The sequence below is a fragment of the Arachis duranensis genome, unplaced genomic scaffold, assembly GCF_000817695.3.
Source record: "Arachis duranensis cultivar V14167 unplaced genomic scaffold, aradu.V14167.gnm2.J7QH unplaced_Scaffold_232525, whole genome shotgun sequence".
Lineage (NCBI taxonomy): Eukaryota > Viridiplantae > Streptophyta > Magnoliopsida > Fabales > Fabaceae > Arachis > Arachis duranensis.
In genome coordinates, this window is record NW_026264851.1 from 1,719,046 (window position 1) to 1,741,543 (window position 22,498).

At 36.0% G+C, this 22,498-nt stretch overlaps 2 protein-coding genes and 1 long non-coding RNA gene across 3 annotated transcripts; 1 reads left to right on the forward strand and 2 right to left on the reverse strand.

Annotated features, from left to right (window-relative positions):
- Positions 1-2,105: 2,105 nt before the first annotated feature.
- Positions 2,106-3,017, reverse strand: LOC127744147 (uncharacterized). Its single transcript, XR_008005269.1, has 2 exons — positions 2,855-3,017; positions 2,106-2,751 (listed from the first exon to the last, which is right to left on the reverse strand). It is a non-coding gene; the product is annotated as an uncharacterized LOC127744147 (long non-coding RNA).
- A 352-nt stretch (positions 3,018-3,369) lies between these two features.
- Positions 3,370-6,117, reverse strand: LOC107462063 (universal stress protein PHOS32). The gene is made up of 3 exons (XM_016080624.3): positions 5,056-6,117; positions 3,729-3,778; positions 3,370-3,574 (listed from the first exon to the last, which is right to left on the reverse strand). The coding sequence occupies exons 1-2, from the start codon at positions 5,765-5,767 to the stop codon at positions 3,771-3,773; spliced, it is 720 nt and encodes a 239-aa protein (XP_015936110.1). The 5' UTR covers positions 5,768-6,117; the 3' UTR covers positions 3,370-3,574; positions 3,729-3,770.
- A 1,459-nt stretch (positions 6,118-7,576) lies between these two features.
- On the forward strand, positions 7,577-12,733 carry LOC127744120 (uncharacterized). Its single transcript, XM_052256392.1, has one exon. It carries the CDS (start codon positions 7,577-7,579, stop codon positions 12,731-12,733), a length of 5,157 nt encoding a protein of 1,718 aa, XP_052112352.1.
- The last annotated feature ends 9,765 nt before the right edge of the window (positions 12,734-22,498 follow it).

Here is a 22,498-nt window from a genome sequence, read left to right on the forward strand (position 1 = left end):
TAATATTTAAAATTGACAAGTATTAATAACCAAAAATAATAAACTTTATTAGTCATATAATATTATTCTTTATATAATTATATCCAATAAAAAATTATTTCTACTTATATTTTTGGAGGAGTACTTCTTGTAAAAGCATAACTTAATAATATGTTTGTTTGGTTGTGTTTTTATTTCTTTTTAATAAAAAATATATTTTTTTATCGGCTCACCTTTCAATGCTTGTTAATAAATAAGTAATACTACATTATTAATTTATTACTACAAATTTTATTAATAAAACAAATCTTAACTCTTTTTTATTATATTTTATATTAATATTTTAAATTTTAAATTTTATCTTTAGAATTTAAAATTTAAAATATTATATTTGTTAATTTTAAAAAAACATTACACTCTTTATTTTTTTCATAACAGTTTTTTGTTTAGTCTGTGTTTCTAAAAATAGTGTACACACATATACATATCTGGTAGAAGAAAATTGAACATCCATCCACTTGATCGCTTGTTAGATTTTAGTGTTGATTGCATATAAGACAACATCATTGCGAAGGTGGGAAGATTTGCCCAATCAGCATGCCTAGCATGAGCAAAGATGTGGTAAAAGCTAAGCAGCCAACATTTTCATGTGCCTCACAACACAAAACAAGTGAGTGGCACTACAAATCTTCATGGAATTGGGTTAGTGGCCGAACGAGAGAAAATCATTGTCCATCTTATGTCGTAGATATGATATGATGAAAGCAAGTTAAGCCTTATTTAGCACACTAAGCTAATTTGCCTGCCATATACCAACATAAAAAAATCAAGGAAAATATTTTGTCAAATGTTTAGTTTATGGTAATTTCATTCCAACACTCAACCTATTATTATTGAATTTGGTACTACGATCTTCAATATAACATATATTTTCTTTTCTTTTATTCATTCTTGAATTTTGTTGGTCAAATGGAATGAAATGGGAGGTGATCGGATAAGTTATTATTTCACACTTATTCATCCAAATGTCAGTGTTTCCCAACTCTTATTAATTTTATACAAAGAAATGTGTCAACTCACCACCTTTATCTTACACTACGAGTGAATTTACGTTAGAACCTTGGAATTCCAAAATTATGGTATACATACTGATAGAAGTTGTCAAAGAAGTATTTGCCAGAATCCAAGTTTATAAGTTTTTAACTGAAAAACCAATTATGCTTATTATACTTAACTTATTGCAAGGACTTTTCCAGCACATTCACGTCCATATCAGATGTGACAAAATTCGAGCCTTTTCATTAAAATAGATCTATGGTCAATCATACTTTGAAAAGATAAGGGGGGAAAAAAAAGTCGCAATGCAAATTTAGCCACTCTAATTGATAATAGTTAGGCACAGTTTTTTGCCAAATTTCATCCGTGTTAATGTACTGTTGCACCTTTATGTCATAATTTAGCCGTTGAATCATTGAATTTTCGTTGCCATTTTGCCATTGGATACTTACCTACCTTGGTAGTGAATGGTGAAGTCCTCTTGAGTGTTAACAACCTAACCATTATATTCTTGATGAGTTAATTACCAATTTGGTACCGGAAGATGCTGATAAAAAGTTTCTAAAAAATGTTATCAATAAAATAATTTTTGAATAATTTGAAAATACGATAAAAATAATCAATAAATATAATATATTTTATACGTGACAAAAAAATCTTTGATATTTAGCAAATAACTTATCCTTTTTATTTGATTTTTTTTGACAACTTTTGAATAAATATTTAGGAGGTGCATAAAAAAAAAATAGAATAAAATTTAATCTCTAGAATTTTTTTATTTATAAAAAAATTAATCATTCACAATCATAATTTTTTTTTAAAATTTACTTGACATAAAATTATCAAATTTTATAAATAAAAAATTTATTTCTCTAATAATGCTTAAAAAAAATCTTTTAAAATTTGTTTTATTAGTGATATGAATTTTTGAATATTATTTTAACAGTTTACTCTATTCTTGAACATAGCTTGCCTAACAGGACAACTGGACAAGCATAAATTATTGTAGTAATGCTAGTTCAAACTTGTTTTTTTAATAAAGACAAGATTTCACGAAAAACATTGAAATGTTGACCACATAAACCAGATCGGTACCTCATAAATGATTCAATTGCAGGACTTTAAGTCAATAAATTACTACTAGCTCTATTCCTCAATTCTACAAGTAAAAGACCCACAAATAGATACTAGTACGACGTATTCAAATCAGTGTGAACTGAAGTTGAGATTCCCTAGTATTAACAAAGTTCAATTTTCACACAAATGAACATGTCATTACTCATTAATTTGGGCTACTGCTATGGTGCACCGCACTTGCCAAAGTGTACCATACAACAAGTCCTACTAGGTAGGGTTGGTTATATGAATCAAACGATGTTATTGAGCTCTATCATGTATTATATCTACAACGAGACTGTTTACATGTAGATCTCGTTTGACCACCTCATGAATGATCTTTTTAGATTTTTCTCTGCCTTTCATCCTTTGTCCATCCTCCATCTCATCTACCCTCCTGACTGGGTGCTCTGTCGGTCACCTTCTCACATGTCCAAACCACCTGAGACGCGATTCTACCATCTTTTTCACAATGGGTGCTACTCCAACTCTCTTCGTTTTTTATTTTATCAAATTGCGTATGACCGCTCATCCATCTCAACATCTTCATCTCTGCCACATTTAACTTATGTTTGTGCTTCCTTTTGACCACCCAACACTCTGTACCATAAAACATAGTCAGTCTTATAGCAGTATTTAAAAATGAACCATACACTGCCCCAATTTTTTTTTTTTAAATTTGGATTGAATGTGAGATGATCACCTTAAAATAAGGTTGGTTTGTGGGCTTGTAAATATTTATCCTCCTCAATCTGCCTCCACATAACAGGTTTGGCTCGTAACTCCTAAGTGCATCGATTTTTAAATGGCATGATACACCAGCAACGATAAATAGCTAGATACTGAAGTTCAAAGTTAGGCTTTGGTTTGTAAAAAGTTAGGCTTTGCTTGACCAAATAGAAAAAGTTGGGCTTTGAAATTAAGATACTGTTTCTTGATCACCTCCTGCAGTTGTTCTGTGCACATCTTTCTTTCTCCCTTCTTTCTTAATCTAATTTCCTTTTCTTGATTCCTCGTTCGATCCACTTTGTGTAGAGATAGAATTTTGATGGTTATATAGGGATTAGTAATTTAACTTCATAGTTCTTGAGAATTTGTGGCGAGACCTCTCGATAAGAATGTTCAATTCAACTTTCCTTTGACATAAACTTCAGAACGAAACAGGTATTACATAGCTGATATGCCAAATGAGATTTTTTTTTTTTAGCTTATATAAAATGGTTTCCAAACACTGAAGTTGAAAGATAGCATATTCAAAGCTTTCAATGAAGCATTGAAGCAGTGTCCAAACAAACTTGTACAAAGCATACAAATGCTTAATCAAACAAACAACCGCTTTAAAATGTATAATTTGTCCAAGATGGTTCTCAAATTTCACACGTCCTTCTTCTTCAGGCACATGCCTTAACGCTGTAACTCCTTTCTGAAAAACAAATTGAAGACGCGGTAATTTTAAAGCACAGTTCAATTCATGATAATACATCACAACATTTCAATGGGAGTCAATAACAGCTAACTTCAAAACTTGAGGGTAAAATGTTTAATGATAAAATACAAACGTAATTCATGCATATTACCTGTAGTAAGTAGGATATTGATATTGCTCTCTATTCTTCTTATCAAGTATCTGTTCACACGACAAAAATATATATGTAAAACCCGAGAAAAATTAGTCAAACGTAAATAAATAGATAATTTCATAGTTTGGTGACCTCTTAATAAAAACAACGATATTGATTATGCTTACAACTGGATACAAGACCATGTTAAATTCTTAATGCAGTATAGCCTTGCCTAAGAAAACTTGAACAAAATAAAAAATTATATCTATCAATCTATGAGATACCTCTTTTTTGCAAAAACCTCAGTTTAGGAACCTTTTTGGTTTGTGCTAAATAGCAAATGAATTCAATCCAGCTTCCTAGTGTCTATAGTTTCTAACCAAATAACATTATTTAGTGGAAGTACAATAGAAAAGAATGAAATGATCAGTATCATATATGTTAGACATGATTTTGTAATGAAATATATTCATGAAACACATACTGAGATTTGGATTGACAACTAACAAATATGACCTTGGCTAGCAATGTTTGCATTGTATACTATACTTGAGAATAATATATATCATCCTCATCAGTCCTATGAATTGTAGCCTCATATCAAACCATTTCAAGTAAACCACATTCAAAACTTCCAAAAGTCCAGTGATAATTACTCAGAACTTATATAAAAACTTGCAAAGCAATACACATTTTATTGAATTTAGAATTCAGAATGAGAAAGAGGTCAAGATAATGGAATCAGTCTTCTTATGGAGAGCACCCTGCCCCTTTGATTTTACATGGCTGTATTACCCTTGGTTGTTATCGTGCATAGAATAGTACAGTCCTATATAATTTATCTCCTAAAACATTTGAACATGAACTACTTCAAATGATAGCATACGCATCACCAGTCCTAAGCTGAAGCTAAACAAAAACAACAATAACCAAAAAGCACCACCTAAGTTTAAAAAAGTAAAGGAATACTAATAAATAATGGCATTTCTAACTCCTCCTGATATGATCCTCATCATTTTCAAACTGCAAAATGCAATCTAACCTCAGGCTCAAACTGAAAATTCAATTCCACAAAGAAACCAACCACACCAACCTCAACCCTAGTCATGAATTCTCAAAATCCCCCAAACTGAATTGTTATTTTGACTCAAATAACAATCAGTCATCAATAGCTGCTTTGTACTTTTCAAACATTCAATACATCAGCAACGTTTTTAATGCAAACTCAAGTATTAAACCCTTAAGAATACAGAAACAATCACTTTCATTCTTCTGAATGAATAAGAAAAGCGTTGACTAACAATATTTCTAGTGAACAGAAGCTAAAGTCGAAAGTCCAAACCTTTGTGGTGTTCATCCTGGGCATCATGATACTCCTCAACCTCGTGCTCCTCCTCAGGCACAGGGTGAAGAACCTCCCCTTCATCCACAACCTTGCCCTGAGCACTACCAGCACCACCAAAACCACCGTTACCACCGTCCTTCTCGTCGGGGTACCGCACCACCACAACGGGGCAAACACAGTGATGAACACAGTAATCACTAACACTCCCCAACCTTCCACCCTTGGAAGCTCTCTTGGAAGCACCAAAACCCCTACTCCCCATGATAACAGCACTAAGCCCTAACCTCTCGACCTCCAAGCACAGCCTCTCCTTCATGTCATGGTCCTTCACAATGTGGATCTTGAACGGGATCTTCGCCTCCACCAAGGGTTCCGCAAGGTCACTCGCCTTCGTCGCTGTGAAGTTATCGAAATCCTCCTCCCGCTTCTTCTGCTCTGATTCCGCCGATTCCGAGGATTCCTCTCCGCCGCCGCAGTCGACGGAACCCCAGTCGGCGCCGTAGAGCACGCTCGTGGGACGCACATGCAACAGGATCACGGCGTCTCCAGGGCGGAGGTAGTTCTGTACGGCCCACTGGACGGCGTAGGCGCTCTCGTCGCTGAGATCGACGGCGATGGCGATTTTGCGGTGAGAAGCGGAGGCTGATGCGGCGAAGGGGGAGCGAGGGGAGAGAGTGGGAACCGGACGATCCGGTGATTGCGGCTTCATCACTCTAGTCTTACTACAGAGGGAAACACAAAAAACCTGAAATTACGGTTTTGGTCACCGGTGACAGAACACAGAGAGATTTTCCTCTCTTTCTTTTTTTTTTTAAGTTATTGGAGTGTTTGAGGGAATTGAAATGATAAGGCGAGAAGGTTCTGTTTCTTTTTTCTCCGAGTGACTTCAATAATTTATCAGTTGCTTTCTTCCTTCCCTGCCTTCCCTCTTCACTCTTCATGCGTTAGTCCTAGTCGTCACTTGTCAGCATAGAAGACACTATCCAATGCATCCAGAAGGGTGGATTAATCTTTTTATTCATTTGGCTTATTACCTACCCTTTGGACTTTGCCCTATTCATCTTTCTTTATGTGTTTAATGGAATAATTAATTGCTCATTATATATAAGAATTTATCCATTCCTATCCACTCGTCGGAGTTTCTTATCTTATACAATAAACAAATAATATGTACATGTTACATGAAATAAAATAAGACTAAGAACATGCATTTCGTACAAATATTTTTCTCTTTTCCACTGTAAAAAATATAAAATATGATACAAAGAAAATGTTGTGAAGGGAAGGGGGAAAGATAATCATAAAAATCATATTTTAATTACCCATTCGCGGGGCCTGGTTGATATATTATTGTAAATTATTTAATTTGTCATTACATAAACCATGGATTGTTTATGTTTAAGTCCATCATGGAAAGCTCGCGAATTTCCTGGTTCCAAGTTAGTCATAACGCCAAAATAATTAAATAAACAAACAAATTTGTTAATGTTGTGCAAAAAATATTTGTTTTCTTTTAACGGAAAAGGCTAAGAAGAACAAATTAAACAAGCAAAGCGAATTCAATAAGGCTAGCAAGCTCAGAGGACCATGGAAAACAGACAGTCAAACGATGAAAACGATACCTATTAGGCTATTAATGAATAATTGAGGGGTTAAAGAGCATACATGACTAACATTTGTTTGCTATCAGTTAGGCCATAGAGGATTCATGCATGGTTCAATTTTGTTGATGTAACATCATAAAATGCGACTCAAATAGTGTTTGTTAAGTACAATGAACACAAGCGCCTGTTATCAAGAGCATTTTTCAGTCACAGCTGTTTTAAGTACTATTGTATCATTAGTTGAATCTGACCTTTCTTTTACATCCATAGTCATCCACGGCCTACTTGATACGGCATTAAATATTAATTGAGTTAATATTCATACAAGTTCGAAAGTTACATTTGCAATATTTAAATTTCAATTTATTTTTTTTTTGGTGACTAAAATTTCAATTTATTTAATTTGATTTCTCAATTTAGCACTCATAATTCACATTGATATGACCAGTAAACATCGGTTACGAGTTATGAGCTCGGCAACGCATGATCCTCGGCAACCGACCCTTTTTCTGAAGGATAGCATTAATCATTGCTTGTAACGTCAGATACACAATCAATTCTCAGACGTTACAACCTCATCCGTTCGGATACACAATCAATTCTCAGACGTTACAACCTCGTCCACATGGATATAAAGGAATGAGGAAACAACCAAAGGTAAGATCATCTTTTGATGAAAGCATTCACATCACATATTACTCTACTAACTTAAACATCGGAGTGCCTTTGCAGGTACCCGACCCCCCGCTCCAACCGACCGACGTATATTATACTCACCAGGGAGGAATCGCCGACCTACGTCAAAGAACCGAGTTATACCTCCACCTCATTCAGGCAAGAACAGATTGGCGCTAGAAGGAGGGCCTTCGTGTGAAATTTCCTTCCACGAGCCCTTGAAACCCTGACATTTGACAATGGCCGATGTCCCTCCCCCCACCCCGTCCGAACTTCTCCGGATGGTAACCGAGCTCCAGCAGGCGAATCAACGCATGGCTGAAGCAAACCAGCGCATGACGGAAGAAAACCAAAGAATGCAACAACAGATTCAACAATTGGCTAACGCCAGACTGGAACATAACAATGATCGTCGCGAGCGCCAGGAAAATGATGACCGACGCTCCGAACCGACTCATGTCTCGGAAACACCCCAAGACAACGACGCTGACAATCGGGACGAGGAGGCGATACCCGAGGATGATGATGACCAGCCCGACAACTCGGCGGGGCCTTTTACGGCCAACATCATGAATTTCCAACTACCACGACAATTCACGTTACCGACAACACTAACCCCATACGATGGGCTAGGGGATCCTAAGCAGCACATTAAAAAATTTAGATCTATTATGATTGTCAATGGGGCATCCGACCCCATTTTATGTCGTTGTTTTCCTTCCTTTTTAGACGGACCCGCGCTTGACTGGTTTTGCTCTTTGCCTGCAGATTCCATTTCACGCTTTCAGGAGCTAGCAAAGCAATTCGAACAACATTTTGCAGCATCGGCAATTTACTTGCATGATTCTGACTATCTGACTACAATCAAACAGGGTCCACAGGAAAGTCTGAAGGATTATATTACCCGTTTCACGAAAGTGGCCATGCAAATTCCTGATCTACACCCAGAGGTCCACCTGCATGCAATTAAAAGCGGCCTCCGACCTGGAAAATTCCAAGAAACAATTGCAGTGGCCAAGCCAAAGACCTTGGCCGAGTTTAGGGAGAAAGCTAAGGGGCAAATAGATATCGAAGAGCTTCGACAGGCCCGACGAGCAGAAAAGTCTCCCTTCATGAAAGATGAGGATAAACCTCGGGAGAGCAAGAAAAACTTTAAGCCTGTGCCACGATACGAGTCCTACACTCAGTTCAACACCAAAAGGGACGACATTATCAAAGAAATTTTAAACTCCAAGCTCATCAAGCCACCCCGTAAAGCCGGCAACTACCCCGAGCCAAAGAACGTAGACAAATCGAAGTACTGCAGTTTTCACCAAAAGCATGGTCACACTACAGATGAATGTGTGATCGCCAAGGATCTATTAGAACGCTTGGCGCGGCAAGGACACCTTGATAAATTCATTGCAGGACATATGCAGAAACGTCCAAGCTCCGACCAACCCGCGACAATTTCATCATCCAAGGAAAAGGACAAAGCACCAGCTCAGCCCAGAGGAGTCATTAACTGCATTTCAGGAGGATATGCCGGTGGAGGAGAAACAAACTCGGCAAGAAAACGGACATACCGGGCCATGTTGGCGGTCGAACACTCTTCTGTCCAATATCAACCAACCCCAGACATCCCTGAGATGACTTTTGGTTGTTCTGATTTTAAGTCAAACCATATGAACTATGATGATCCTGTGGTGATCTCAATTCAGTTGGGAGACCTTATTGTCCGGAAAGTGCTGCTTGATCCTGGGAGCAGCGCCGATGTACTATTCTTCACTACATTCCAGAAAATGAAGCTCAGCACCCATATCATGCAAACTTACTCAGGAGATCTAGTTGGATTTTCAGGTGAACGAGTACCTGTACTCGGATCTGTGTGGTTACAGACCACACTCGGTGAGCAACCCCTAACTAAGACACAGGATATACAATATCTCGTGGTCGATTGCTTCAGTCCTTATAATCTCATACTAGGAAGACCCTTCTTAAATAGATTTGCTGCTATTGTTTCCACTTTTCATCTTTGTATCAAGTTTCCTGTGCAGGATAATATAATCGCCACCGTACATGGTGACCTTCACGAAGCACGGCAATGCTACAATTCCAGCCTAAAGCCAATCAAAAGAAGCACTCAGGCACGTGTTCACTCCATACAACCCGGGAGACCACTGCTAAACGAGCTCGACCCTAGGGCCGACTTCGAAGATCGCCCAACCCCAAACGAAGAGCTGGAAAAGGTTATCCTCAAAGAGGATCCTACCAAATTCACATTCATCGGAACATCTATCACCGGAGAGGAAAAGCAAAACCTGATAAATTGCTTACGCCAAAATGCCGACCTATTTGCTTGGACTTCAGGAGATATGCCGGGGATAGACCCAGCAGTAATCACACATAAACTACAAATCAATCCTACAGCTCGGCCGGTCTGCCAGAAGAAAAGAAACCTCGGAGCCGAGAAGCGATCAGCGTCCGTAGCAGAGGTCAAGAAACTTATTGATGCCGAGTTCATCACAGAACTCCGCTTCACGACATGGTTAGCCAACATCGTCATGGTAAAAAAGAAAAACGGTAAATGGCGCATGTGCGTCGACTTTACTGATTTAAATAAGGCTTGCCCTAAAGATGCTTATCCTCTGCCAAATATTGACACCCTGATTGACAATTCATGTGGTTATGGTACCTTGAGTTTCATGGATGCATACTCTGGTTATAACCAGATCCTTATGCACCCATCAGACCAGGAAAAAACAGCATTTATAACCGAATACGGCAACTATTGTTATAATGTTATGCCTTTTGGATTAAAGAATGCAGGTGCAACTTACCAGCGACTCATGAACAAAGTCTTCGAGGAACAAATCGGCCGAAACATCGAGGTATACGTAGATGACATGGTTGTCAAAACAAAGGACGGCTCCTCTCACATACAAGACCTCGAGGAGATATTTGCACAAGTCAGAAAATATAACATGAGGCTGAACCCCGAGAAGTGTGCTTTCGGCGTCCGAGGAGGCAGATTCCTCGGCTTTATCCTGACAAACCGAGGCATTGAGGCAAACCCTGAAAAGTGTCAAGCAATACTTAACATGCAAAGTCCCACGAGCATAAAAGAAGTGCAGCGTTTAACAGGCAGATTAGCAGCTCTATCGAGATTCCTTCCAGGCTTGGCATCTAAATCACACAGCTTTTTTCAATGTTTAAAAAAAGATAAAAAATTTTTTACTTGGACCGAAGACTGTGAAAAAGCATTTGCCGATTTAAAACAAATCCTTTCAAAACCACCAATTTTACAAAAACCCAAACTCGGCAAGCCACTATATTTGTATTTATCTATTACTGACGTGGCAATTAGTTCTGTTCTCATTACAGAGGAAGATAACCAACAGCGACCAGTCTACTTTGTTAGCAAGTCATTACAGGGTGCAGAACTTCGCTACCCGAGGCTCGAGAAACTCGCCCTAGCCCTGATCTTCTCCGCAAGGCGACTCCAACCTTATTTTCAAAGCCACACAATCATCATCAGAACAGACTACCCACTTCGCCAAATACTCAGCAAGCCCGAGTTAGCAGGCCGGTTAATCAAGTGGTCTATAGAACTTTCCGAGTTTGACATCTCATACCAACCACGCGGCACCATCAAACCACAATGGTTAGCCGACTTTGTCGCAGAATTAACAAACTCACACCCAGAACAGGTAAATCAGACATGGACCTTGTTTGTTGATGGTGCCTCAAACCCTCAGGGATCTGGAGCAGGCATACTACTGGAAAGTTCAGACGGCATAGTCCTAGAGCACTCCCTCCGCTTTTCCTTCAAAGCTAGCAACAACCAAGCGGAATACGAAGCTCTCATTGCAGGGATAAGGTTAGCAGCCGATTTAAATATTAAAAATTTAACAATACTCTGTGACTCTTTATTAGTTGTTCAACAAGTCAACCGAAGTTTCCAGGTAAAAGATCAGATTTTGCAAAGATATTTAGATGTTGTTCAACAACTCTTAACAAACTTTTTTAACGTTACAATACATCATATACCTAGAGAACAAAATCATAGAGCAGATGTTTTGTCAAAGTTAGCAACAACACAAGCACACACTGCCAAACTATTGCAATCAACTTTAGAAAAACCAAGCATTGATACAATGAGCATTTTAACTACTTTAAACAAAGATAGTTGGCAAAATTCTTATCTCCAGTACCTCAGACATGGATCTATTCCCGATGAAATCCAAGACAAGAAAAAGTTTAAGAGACAAGCATCTTTTTTCACATTATTAAATAACACTTTATATAGGCGGGGCTACTCCCGACCGCTCTTAAAATGTTTAGACAGGGATGAAGCCGACCTTATTTTATCTGAAGCCCACGAAGGTATATGCGGAATGCATACCGGAGCTCGCAGCTTAGCACAAAAAATTCTCCGAGCAGGATTTTATTGGCCCACACTATGGGAAGACAGCAGCAAGAAAGTCAAGACCTGTGAAAAATGCCAAAAGCATGCCCCGATCATTAACCTACCTGCCGAAGAACTTCATCATTCCGTGGTAAGTTGGCCCTTCAATAGATGGGGCATGGACATCCTCGGCCCTTTCCCCACAGCCTCGGGACAGGTAAAATATCTAGTAGTTGCCATCGATTACTTCTCTAAGTGGATCGAGGCACAACCTTTAGCAAAGATAACATCATCACAAATGGTAAACTTCGTTTGGAAGCATATTATCTGTAGATTCGGCATACCACAACACATTGTTACTGACAATGGTCGGCAATTTACCGACCACAATTTCAAAGAATTTTTGCAGAATCTGAAAATCAGGCAACATTTCTCATCTGTAGAGCACCCACAATCAAACGGGTTGGCAGAAGCAGCGAACAAGGTCCTCTTGCAAGCCCTAAGGAAAAAGCTCGACAACGCTAAAGGGATGTGGGCCGAGCTAATTCCAGAAGTGCTATGGGCATATAATACTACAACACACTCAACAACTAAAGAAACTCCATTCCGCCTAGTATATGGCTCGGAGGCGATGATACCGATCGAAGTTTCACAAAGCTCGCTAAGAACGCAAGCTACAAATCATGACCAAGCTCGGTTAGCCGAACTCGACCTTATCGAAGAAATCAGAGATATAGCAGCCATTCGACACCGTGCATTACAACAGCAACTTGCCCGACGATATTCAAAGAAGGTATTTCCCAGAGACTTCCAGACCGGCGACTTAATGCTAAGAAAAACAGAACAGGCTCGACGACCTTCCACACACGGAAAGCTCGCAGCAACATGGGACGGCCCATATCGAATTTGCGAAGTTCTAGGAAAAGGTGCCTACAAGTTAGAACATTTAGATGGAGACAAAATCTCCAGCACATGGAATGTACAATCCTTAAAGCAATACTACAGTTAAGGACAACAGCATGCTAGTACTCTTTTTCCTAACTTGAGATTTTTCCCAAAAGAGGTTTTGCTCAAGAAGGTTTTAACGAGGCTAGCTTACCCGACATATAACATGTCAAGGTACTGTTCATAATAAAAGTGATTATTTATTAGCATATCTTTTGCATTTTCTCAGTAACAGAATTCTTTTCAAACTATCAGATTCAAACGACCTTTCCGAAAAGGTTATCAAACAAAGTCGCATTATCAAATAACGGATGCGCAATATTTAAGCAACAAACAAACGCTTATAACAGTCAAAATATCCTCATAAGGATAAACCAGAATCTCAATATCCAGTCAGCAAACACAAACAGAAAATCCCAAATACATACAAAAATCACAGATACTATTCCAAAAAAGCAAGGAAATAAAGTTCTACAAAATGCAGACCAAAAAAAGCTAATAGAAACCCTAATCCGCTAAGTTATCATCGCCTTCCTCGGCACCTTCTTCATCATCAACAAGCTCACCATCACGCACAATTTTCCCAGGCTCCATGGCAGAGAAGTCTGCCTCAGGTACAAGAAACTTGGCTTGAGTAACAGCTCGCTCAAACCCCTCCGCAAATGCATCCAAGATATCCCCCTGCTTAGCACCTTCCATTTCCTTCATCTTAGAAGTCAGTTCAATAATTTGATTGCTTAGACTAATCAGATCCTCTTCCTTTTTCGCCAATAATTTTACTGTCTTCTCCCGACCTTCTTTCTCATTCTTCAATTCGCTTTCAATCTCAGCAAATTTTTCTTTCAGATCAGACAGGGACTTATCCTTCAACAGAAGCTCCTCCTTTAAGGCAACAGTTGCAGAAGCATCATTCGACAATTTCTTGTGCTTCTTCTCTTGACTCCGACCAATACTAGCAAGACGAAAACCTAAAACCTAACAGTCAAAAAGATCACAAGTCAGTATACTATTTTCTTTCCAATATATATATATATATATATACAAAAACAATAACCAGTGCAATTTCTCTTGCTTCAAGGTAAAATTCGACAAATCTTCCAGCGACAACATCTCTTGTTTACTTCCCGCACCATCCAACTCCACAGAATCTGTTTTTCTTTTCTTAAACACAATTGCCTTTTTCTTCGGTGGCTGGTTAACCTCGGCTCCACCATCACCCTTCTCCGGGTTTGACGAAGAACCTTCGAAATTTTTAGCCTTAAAACGAGATCTTAAGCTAGAAGCCGATACTCCAGGATATTTCCCGGCTACAAAAAAAAAAAAAAAACAACACAACACAAAATATTATCAACAATATCAAAAACAACTCACGTAACATAGGCCACAAAAACCCTCACCTAGATAATCCAAAACAGCCGATTTGTCATCCTCCCAAGGCAGCAACTCGGACACAGACACTAAACCTCCCTTATTCACCATTTCAACCAGAAAAGACAAAATGCATTCATTCCGACCACTAATAAGCTCGGGCCCTAGTATATGATTCGGTTGACAACACCAATACATCGGAAATTTCTCTCCTAAATGCTCGTCAAGATAAAATGGAAATTCCTCATCTACAGATTTTACCTTTAGAAACATTTCTTTAAAATCTTTAAAAGACGATTTGTAAAGCTTGAAAACAGCAAAGCCGGGAGTGCTATTCAGATTTATCCATAATCCTTTCCAAACACCCTTGGCTTGAAACAGTGAAAAGAACAACTCCAAATCGGTTTCAACTTCAAGAAATTCCATCAAAATTTCAAAACATTTAATAAACGCCCAGCCATTAGGATGGATTTGAGAAGGAGCACAATTCATCTGTGTCATAACATCACACTCAAAGCTGGAAAAAGGAAGCTTAACACGCAACTCCTCCAACACAGGACTATACATATAAAAACTCTCAAAATCTTTACTCCTATGGTAAACCCGATCAGAACGGTTGCATGGCAACAGTTCCAAACGAAACCCTGGTTTCACTATCCTAGACAAAGCGACTCTGCCCACACTGTCTACATCAGAGAAAAGCGAAGCCCGTATCTGAACATCACTATCTACCCAGTCATAAGCATCACCATCTCCAACCTTAGGCAACACCTTTTTCTTTCCCTCACCCATTTTCGAAAACAAAATGAAACTATAAGAAATGCAGAAAACGAAGCTCACTAACCTCTAGTACTCATTTTCCCAAAGAGCTTCTGAAGACTTCTTGTACTGCAACAGAAGAACCACCAAGTCCCTCAACTTGTCATTTAAGAAAACTTTTCAGATCCGTAGAAGGATCTCAACCGTTCAAACTTACCCACTTCGAACGGCAGATACCACGCTTTGGAAACAGCAAAACCATTATTAAAACAATAAATAAAGTGTGAGTTAAAAAGCATTAACCCCCACTACCCTTCCATTTCCCAAAAACCTCTCGAAAGAAAAACGGTTTCACTTAAATGAACCAAGTTAAGCTGGGGGCCCCACTCGCCGAACTATAACTCGCTAACGACAAAATTAAAAGCTTAACCTGTCTCTTTTAAGTCAGGACAAGCTTGGGGGCTGTGATATGACCAGTAAACATCGGTTACGAGTTATGAGCTCGGCAACGCATGATCCTCGGCAACCGACCCTTTTTCTGAAGGATAGCATTAATCATTGCTTGTAACGTCAGATACACAATCAATTCTCAGACGTTACAACCTCATCCGTTCGGATACACAATCAATTCTCAGACGTTACAACCTCATCCGTTCGGATACACAATCAATTCTCAGACGTTACAACCTCATCCGTTCGGATACACAATCAATTCTCAGACGTTACAACCTCGTCCACATGGATATAAAGGAACGAGGAAACAACCAAAGGTAAGATCATCTTTTGATGAAAGCATTCACATCACATATTACTCTACTAACTTAAGTATCGGAGTGCCTTTGCAGGTACCCGACCCCCCGCTCCAACCGACCGACGTATATTATACTCACCAGGGAGGAATCGCCGACCTACGTCAAAGAACCGAGTTATACCTCCACCTCATTCAGGCAAGAACACACATTATTAATTTTTTATTTTATTTTTATTAATTTGACGTGTTAAAATATACTAATAACTATTCTATTAGACTTCTTAACGATTATCTAAAGTAATAATTAACAATTTTTCAACTTCAATTTACTTCATACGATGTATATAAAATTCCATTTTTAATTTCACATAACGATTTAAAAGTTTCTTAAAGAATAAATTGAAATAAAAAAATTCAATTATCATGTTAAATTACCATTAGAGAGTCCAGAAGTGATAGCCATCAGTTTATTTTATTATGTCGTTAACTGTTTTGTGATGGAAACAAAATTAGAGACTAGACAAATAATCAAATACTAAGTTTTGAAATTAAATTGAGTAAATTAAAATTTTAAAAGTTAGATTCACATACGAATTTAATTTCAGATATCAACTTAAGTATTAACTCCATTAATAATGTTTTTGGAATTATTTATTAATGGAAGGTCTAATATAATATATGACTTTTATTCAAAGAATTTTAATTTGTTAAATTTATTCAAGATATAAATATTTGATTGTTCTTAAATAAAAAATGTTTTAAAATTGTTTAACTTTGATTTTAATATTAGATCTAGATAGGAGGTGTTTATTAAATTTGTATTAATATCTCGATTCGAATAGCATATAGCCATATACAACTCTTTTTAAAGTGTTTAACTTTAAGATTTATCGACTATAGATATCGAAATAACTACTTTGTAAAAAATAGAAAAAAATTGATAACTTTATTATTATTATTGATCACAATCTTACAAAGAAAAATTCCAAAAATATTTGCTTGAACAATGAATTAAACATACAATTCAAGAAATAATAGATGTTGAAAATAAGAATAAGATAAAACTGTAAAAACTGGAGAAGAGATAAACTAATTAAAGAAATTAAAAAACGAACTAAAAATAAAATGATTCTCAATTTTCACATGGACTTGTACTCCATTGCTTCATTGTGTCAGTCCGGCTAGAAACTTTCTTCAATGTGATTTTGTAATAAATGGTGGAATGGAAACCCCTCTTTCAGTATATGACTTCTCTTATTTATAGGTAAAATTTCTAGTTCATTTTTCATTGCTTGTAGACTACACATGGATTACCCCAGTAAATTACCCCAGTTCTGCTTCAGCTTAATCTTCAATATATTGTTTCACGTTCTATTTATCTTGGAGATTAAGAAATTTGACCACATTCATAGAAGCGGTCATTTTTTTAGGAGTTAATTTTCTTTAACCTACTTCCATAGCAATTATTTATTAGAATCAGATTAACCCTTTAAGCATGTTTTAAATGTGATCATTTGCCTTTATTTTTATGACCGTCTTTATCTTATTTACCTTTATAAGATTTTCTTAAGTGTGTCATTCACTTTGACCACATGCTACATTTTTTATTATCCCTCTTCTTGAAGCACATTTTATATGCACTATCTTAATTAATCAAACAACTTATGTTAAGCCTCAATTTATATTTTATGGGTTTATTTGGGAGGTCTCAACATTTTATTTCGACTCCTGTCGATATCCTAGGTCGAAATATAAATTTTCTGGTCATCGATCATATGGACCAAAGTCCCTTTTATTTTGACTTTCTCTCCTTGATTTACCCATTGTTCAAAAAATTTATTTCAAGTCGAATATCATGTTTTGATCGAAGTTCAATTGAACCAACAGAAATATAATTTCTTTAATTGTTTAAATAAGAACACTTGTTCATAACGAATGTATTATACAAGAAGATGGGAGGTTTGGAGTTAGTGATGCAGTTATGCAAAATACAGCTCTTCTGTTTAAATTATGGTGAAGATTTTTTAAAAAATATCTAAAAAAGAGTTGTGTGCTTATGTAATAATCTGGATTCAAGTCGAATGCTATCTGTACAAAAACTTCTTATTAGAGACCAAAAGGGATTCACCATAAAGGAATGTTGATTTTGAGATGAGTTAAAATGTTTATGAAATTTCTAATGGAAGAGAGATCTGTTCCAATGAAAATTGGAATTATTTGGTCAATTTCACGATACTTCACTAGCTGCCAAGTTAACAAGAGAAAAAGAAGATGTAGTCGTGTGGAAGTTTGATAAAACAGAACTGTTTTTTACAAACCCTTTTGTGCAGGTTTTGCAGGAAAAAAGAGCACCAGCAAAAATATCAAGTTATAGCACCACAAAATTTATTTGGAGGGAATTGGTTTCACCTCAAGTTAAAATTGATACTAAAGATAGATTATGTAGATTTTGTGTAATTAACTTCAGTGAGAATATGTGTGTGTTGTGTAGTAAGGATTTTGAGAGTGTACGTATTTCATTTATTTGTTGCTTGTGAGTTTTTGTATCAGGTGTGATATTCTTAGACTTTTGATGAGAAGCATTCTTGAACTATCTCATATACTATTAAAGAATACTTTAAAAGTTAGACATGTGTGATTATGAAAAAAGAACTCCATAGGAAGTGATTAATAGAATTCATTATTATTTGAAATATTTGGTTAAAAAAGAATCATAGAATTTTTTAAAATAAGACACTAGAAATTACGGATGTTGTTGTATTTTTGTGTAAAAGCTATAAAAAAATGGTATTGTGAGCTTATTGTATTGAGCTTTGTGTTAAAAAAAAAAACCGAATGCATTATACAAATACTATGAACATTCATTTCAGTAAATAAACTTTCTTATAGTGACTTTTCCTAATTTTGCAAATCATTTAAATTTGTTAAGTGCGTTGTAGATCACGTAAATTTTGTTTAAAAAGATAATGTGTAACATCCTACCATACAGAATCTTATGCTTAAGTCATAAAATAGAAGTGGTCAGATATTATGATCTCTAAAATAAAATATATATACATAATATAGTTGAAAAGGATGTATATTTAAGAGCCTTAAAGAAAAGTTAAACAAAAGCGTTAAACAGAAAAGTGCATATCTCTCGATGTCGATAAAAGTAAACTGTATAAGATAAGAATAAAGTAGTATAGATACCTAAGAGAAGAATTCTAAAGATACAGATAACAAAGTTTCTGATTCTGCTCGTGAAGTCAAGACCGGTCAGAGCATGTGTATATATATAAAAAGTCCCAAGGTACCCAAAATACTGTTTATAAAACCTGTTTCTCCAAGTCAACCTCTAAGAGGAATAAACATAAAATATATATACAATGGAGATACAAATATATACAACTCTACCAAATTAAAACTCCCAAAAGAATAGTTCTTCACTTCAGAAAGCTCCGAGTATGCCTCAATGAGGTGCCTCATGTCCTGCATCTAAAAACCATAATATTTGTATAGAATGAGAATCAGAGGTTCTCAACATGGTAACGGTTCCGACATAATTAACATATAAGGTCTCGAGAAAGTCAAAGGCGATCCTAGAACTTCCGAAAATAGATTCAAACTTAAAACTAAAACTAAAAACCATAAATAGGGTGAGGTATCTAAGGATTCTTGATTCTATCTCAATTTTTAACGTAACCCCTAAGTTCATCGCCTTTCTTCCAATCCTCCGAAACACCGGTGCATACACAAACAATGCATATAAAGAAAACACAAGTAGTTTACAATTACAACAAACAAAATATATAGCAGTTAAGCATAGATATCCAAATAAGCAAACCCAAGTAGTGCAAAACCAAACAAGACACATAAATGCATATGATGCATGCCTTTCTTACTGGCCGTGAGCTCACGTGTCGGTTACTTTGTTAGAATCCAACACATCCGGCAACTAACCTGGATATCGTCCTCTTGAAAACCAGTGGGTTATACACCACCACGAACCTCACCTGGCGGTTGGTACACTACCACAAACCCCACCATTGCAAGTGGTACACCACCACGAATCTCGCAAGATCTTCAATTCGAAAAAACAACACACACGTGGACAGTAAACAACCACGATCCCCGCCTTCTGTGAGTGATAAACCACCACGATTCTCACAGACATTTCGGCAATGGACAAACAGTAAACCACCATGATTCTTTTCAAGTCAAAGCTCAAAGATCAATTTCATTTTAAATCATTATAAATCATTCATTCATTGATTCATTAACTCGTATATGCATTTCCAACATATTCGCAACTTTTCCACACTTCCTCAATTACTCCCAATCATTTAATCATCAATCATATATTCATCTTCAATAATCTCGATCAATCATCGTCATTACAGCTTTCTTCATATTATATTCAGCACTTTCTCAAATCATTCACATTAACTCAATCATTCATTACATAACCTACAAGTTTTCAAGTTTCAATTCAACCAACCATACCCAAAACATGCCTAAACACTTTGCATTTATTCCACATCATGAACAACATTCAAAATTCACTTTTTCTCTCAATAATCCAACATCAAACAACTTCATTCAACAATACACACGCACGCACGCACATATATATACCAAACCAACAACAATTTCATTCAATTGCACTAGTCTCATACCACAACTTGCCAATATATATTCTTCATATTACACATCAACCACATATTTATTCACTAACCAATTCAATAACCAAAATTCATTCAAACTTATCCTATGATCAACTAACCTAAGTTTTCACGTTACATTATATTTTAATTATGAGAAATCGAAATCATACCTTGACCAATTTCTTTCTAAGTCACAAGGCATCGCAGGCCCTCGATACACAAGCTCCAAACCTTCATCAAGTGGATTTCCAACTCTGAATACCTGAGCTCAAGCCTCCAACATAATCAACATCATTATTGTTCCAATTCACATTTACACAACCCTACCCTGAGCAATTGGGCAAAACCCAATAATTTTCTATTGCCAAAATTCACCTAAATCATCAAAATTATTCAATTATTCAATACCCAAAATCGCAAATTTTCAAAACTGAAATGAGAAGATCTGGGTGAGAAAACTCAATTTTCTTACCAAATTGTTTAGTGGATCTTGTAGGGGATTCTGAGACAAATGTGTGACCGCTGACAACTCGTCAATTAGAGCTCTGAATCGAAAGTTATGACGAATTGAAATTGGAACAAGGGTTTTGATTCCCCGTTTGCTCCCTTCTTCAATTTTCCAGCATGTTTCATTATAAAGCAAGGGAAGAAGAGCTAAGGCTCTTATTAACAATGGGCTTAGGTTGGGCCTTGGACCCATTTTGGGCCCAGTTCAATTGGTTTGGCTCGTTTGACTCAATTTTAGGCTAAATTCGTTAAAATTAGTGTCAAAATTCATGTTTTATTAATTCTATCTCACTAAACTATAAAAATAAATTTTCTAATTTTTTATTAATAATTAATTTATTGACTAATTATTTATTAATTACTCGAGATTTACGTAATGTCCTCTTGAGTCTAAAGTGAACATAAAGATCATGTGTCTGCTTTGTATTGACTCACTTGTAAATTATGATCCTCCATTTGGTGGTCATTGAATTTAACAGTTTGCAGGTTTATAATTTTATCCTACACCTTGGTTGGTATTAAGAATGAATAGATTGTTTTTATTTGCCATGTTCCTACATAGTAAGTTTGGAGAGAGATATAGTTCGTCTTGTTCAGAGGTTGAGCTCTCCTTTGTCTAAAGTGGAAGAGATATATATTGGTCTTAAGAGGAACGGTGGCGGTGGATACCTGTAAAGGCACTCCAATGCTTAAGTTAGTAAGAGTAGAAGATGAGTATAAAGTTATTTAGAGTGAATAACGTACCTTTTACGTGTTCAGAGTTTTGTATTTATAGAATTATTATGCTATAGATGGTTATTGCGTGATCCTAGTATTTTGGTAACCATTTCTACACGTATTCAGATGGTTCCGTTATAGCCGAGATTCTCTCTAACTGAAATAGGCCTTATGTTATTTATTTTATTCGAATTCTAATTTATAAGTATAATTGGGTAAGATTATAACTAATGGATCACAATTTTTAAATTGACTTGTAATATTTTTCGATAAAATAGATTAAACTTTTGACTTATAAATTAAAATTGTGATAATAATAATAGTCTCTAAATTCAACTTGTTGCATTTGAAAAATAACATTCATGTTAGAGAGAAGAGTTTGAAACTTTGAGTTAAATAATAATAAAATAAAAAAAATTGATAATTATCGTAAAGAATTGTAGTACAATAACATGAGAATTAGCCATCAATATCAATTTATATATATATATATATATAAGAGGAAAAATAAAATAAAAATTTAAAAGACTAAAGATGGAGAGGAAAATATTAATAAAAATAATAAATAAAAGTGAAAAAGATTACAACATAGTAACGTTGAGGTGACATATGAAAGAATGTCTATGAAAATTTGTGGCAGTTACTTTCACAAATCCCTATGCCATTATAATTGATGGTAAGACCATCTCCAGTAGGAAACTCTTTCCAGTTTCTGTTTATGGCCCACCTGTCATAAAAAGTTACTTCACATCAGCTTTTGCGTCATAAACAGTAAATAGAAACTCAAAGCATTTCTCTCTTCTCCATTAGGAGGAACTAACTTTAGTCTCTATTGTGGTCTCACTTAATTAATTAATTAAAATACTTATAATTAATATAATAATTTTTTAAATAATGTAATTTAAATATTTAAATTTAAAAATAATTCACTATTAAAAGATATTAATATTAAATAAATTCATATATAACAACAATACACAATATAAAATTTGGGATAGAAGTAAACTTGAAAGAAGATGAAGAAAAGTAGAGGAAAGTGTGAGAATAGAAGTGTATGTAAGTAATATATATAAAGTATTAA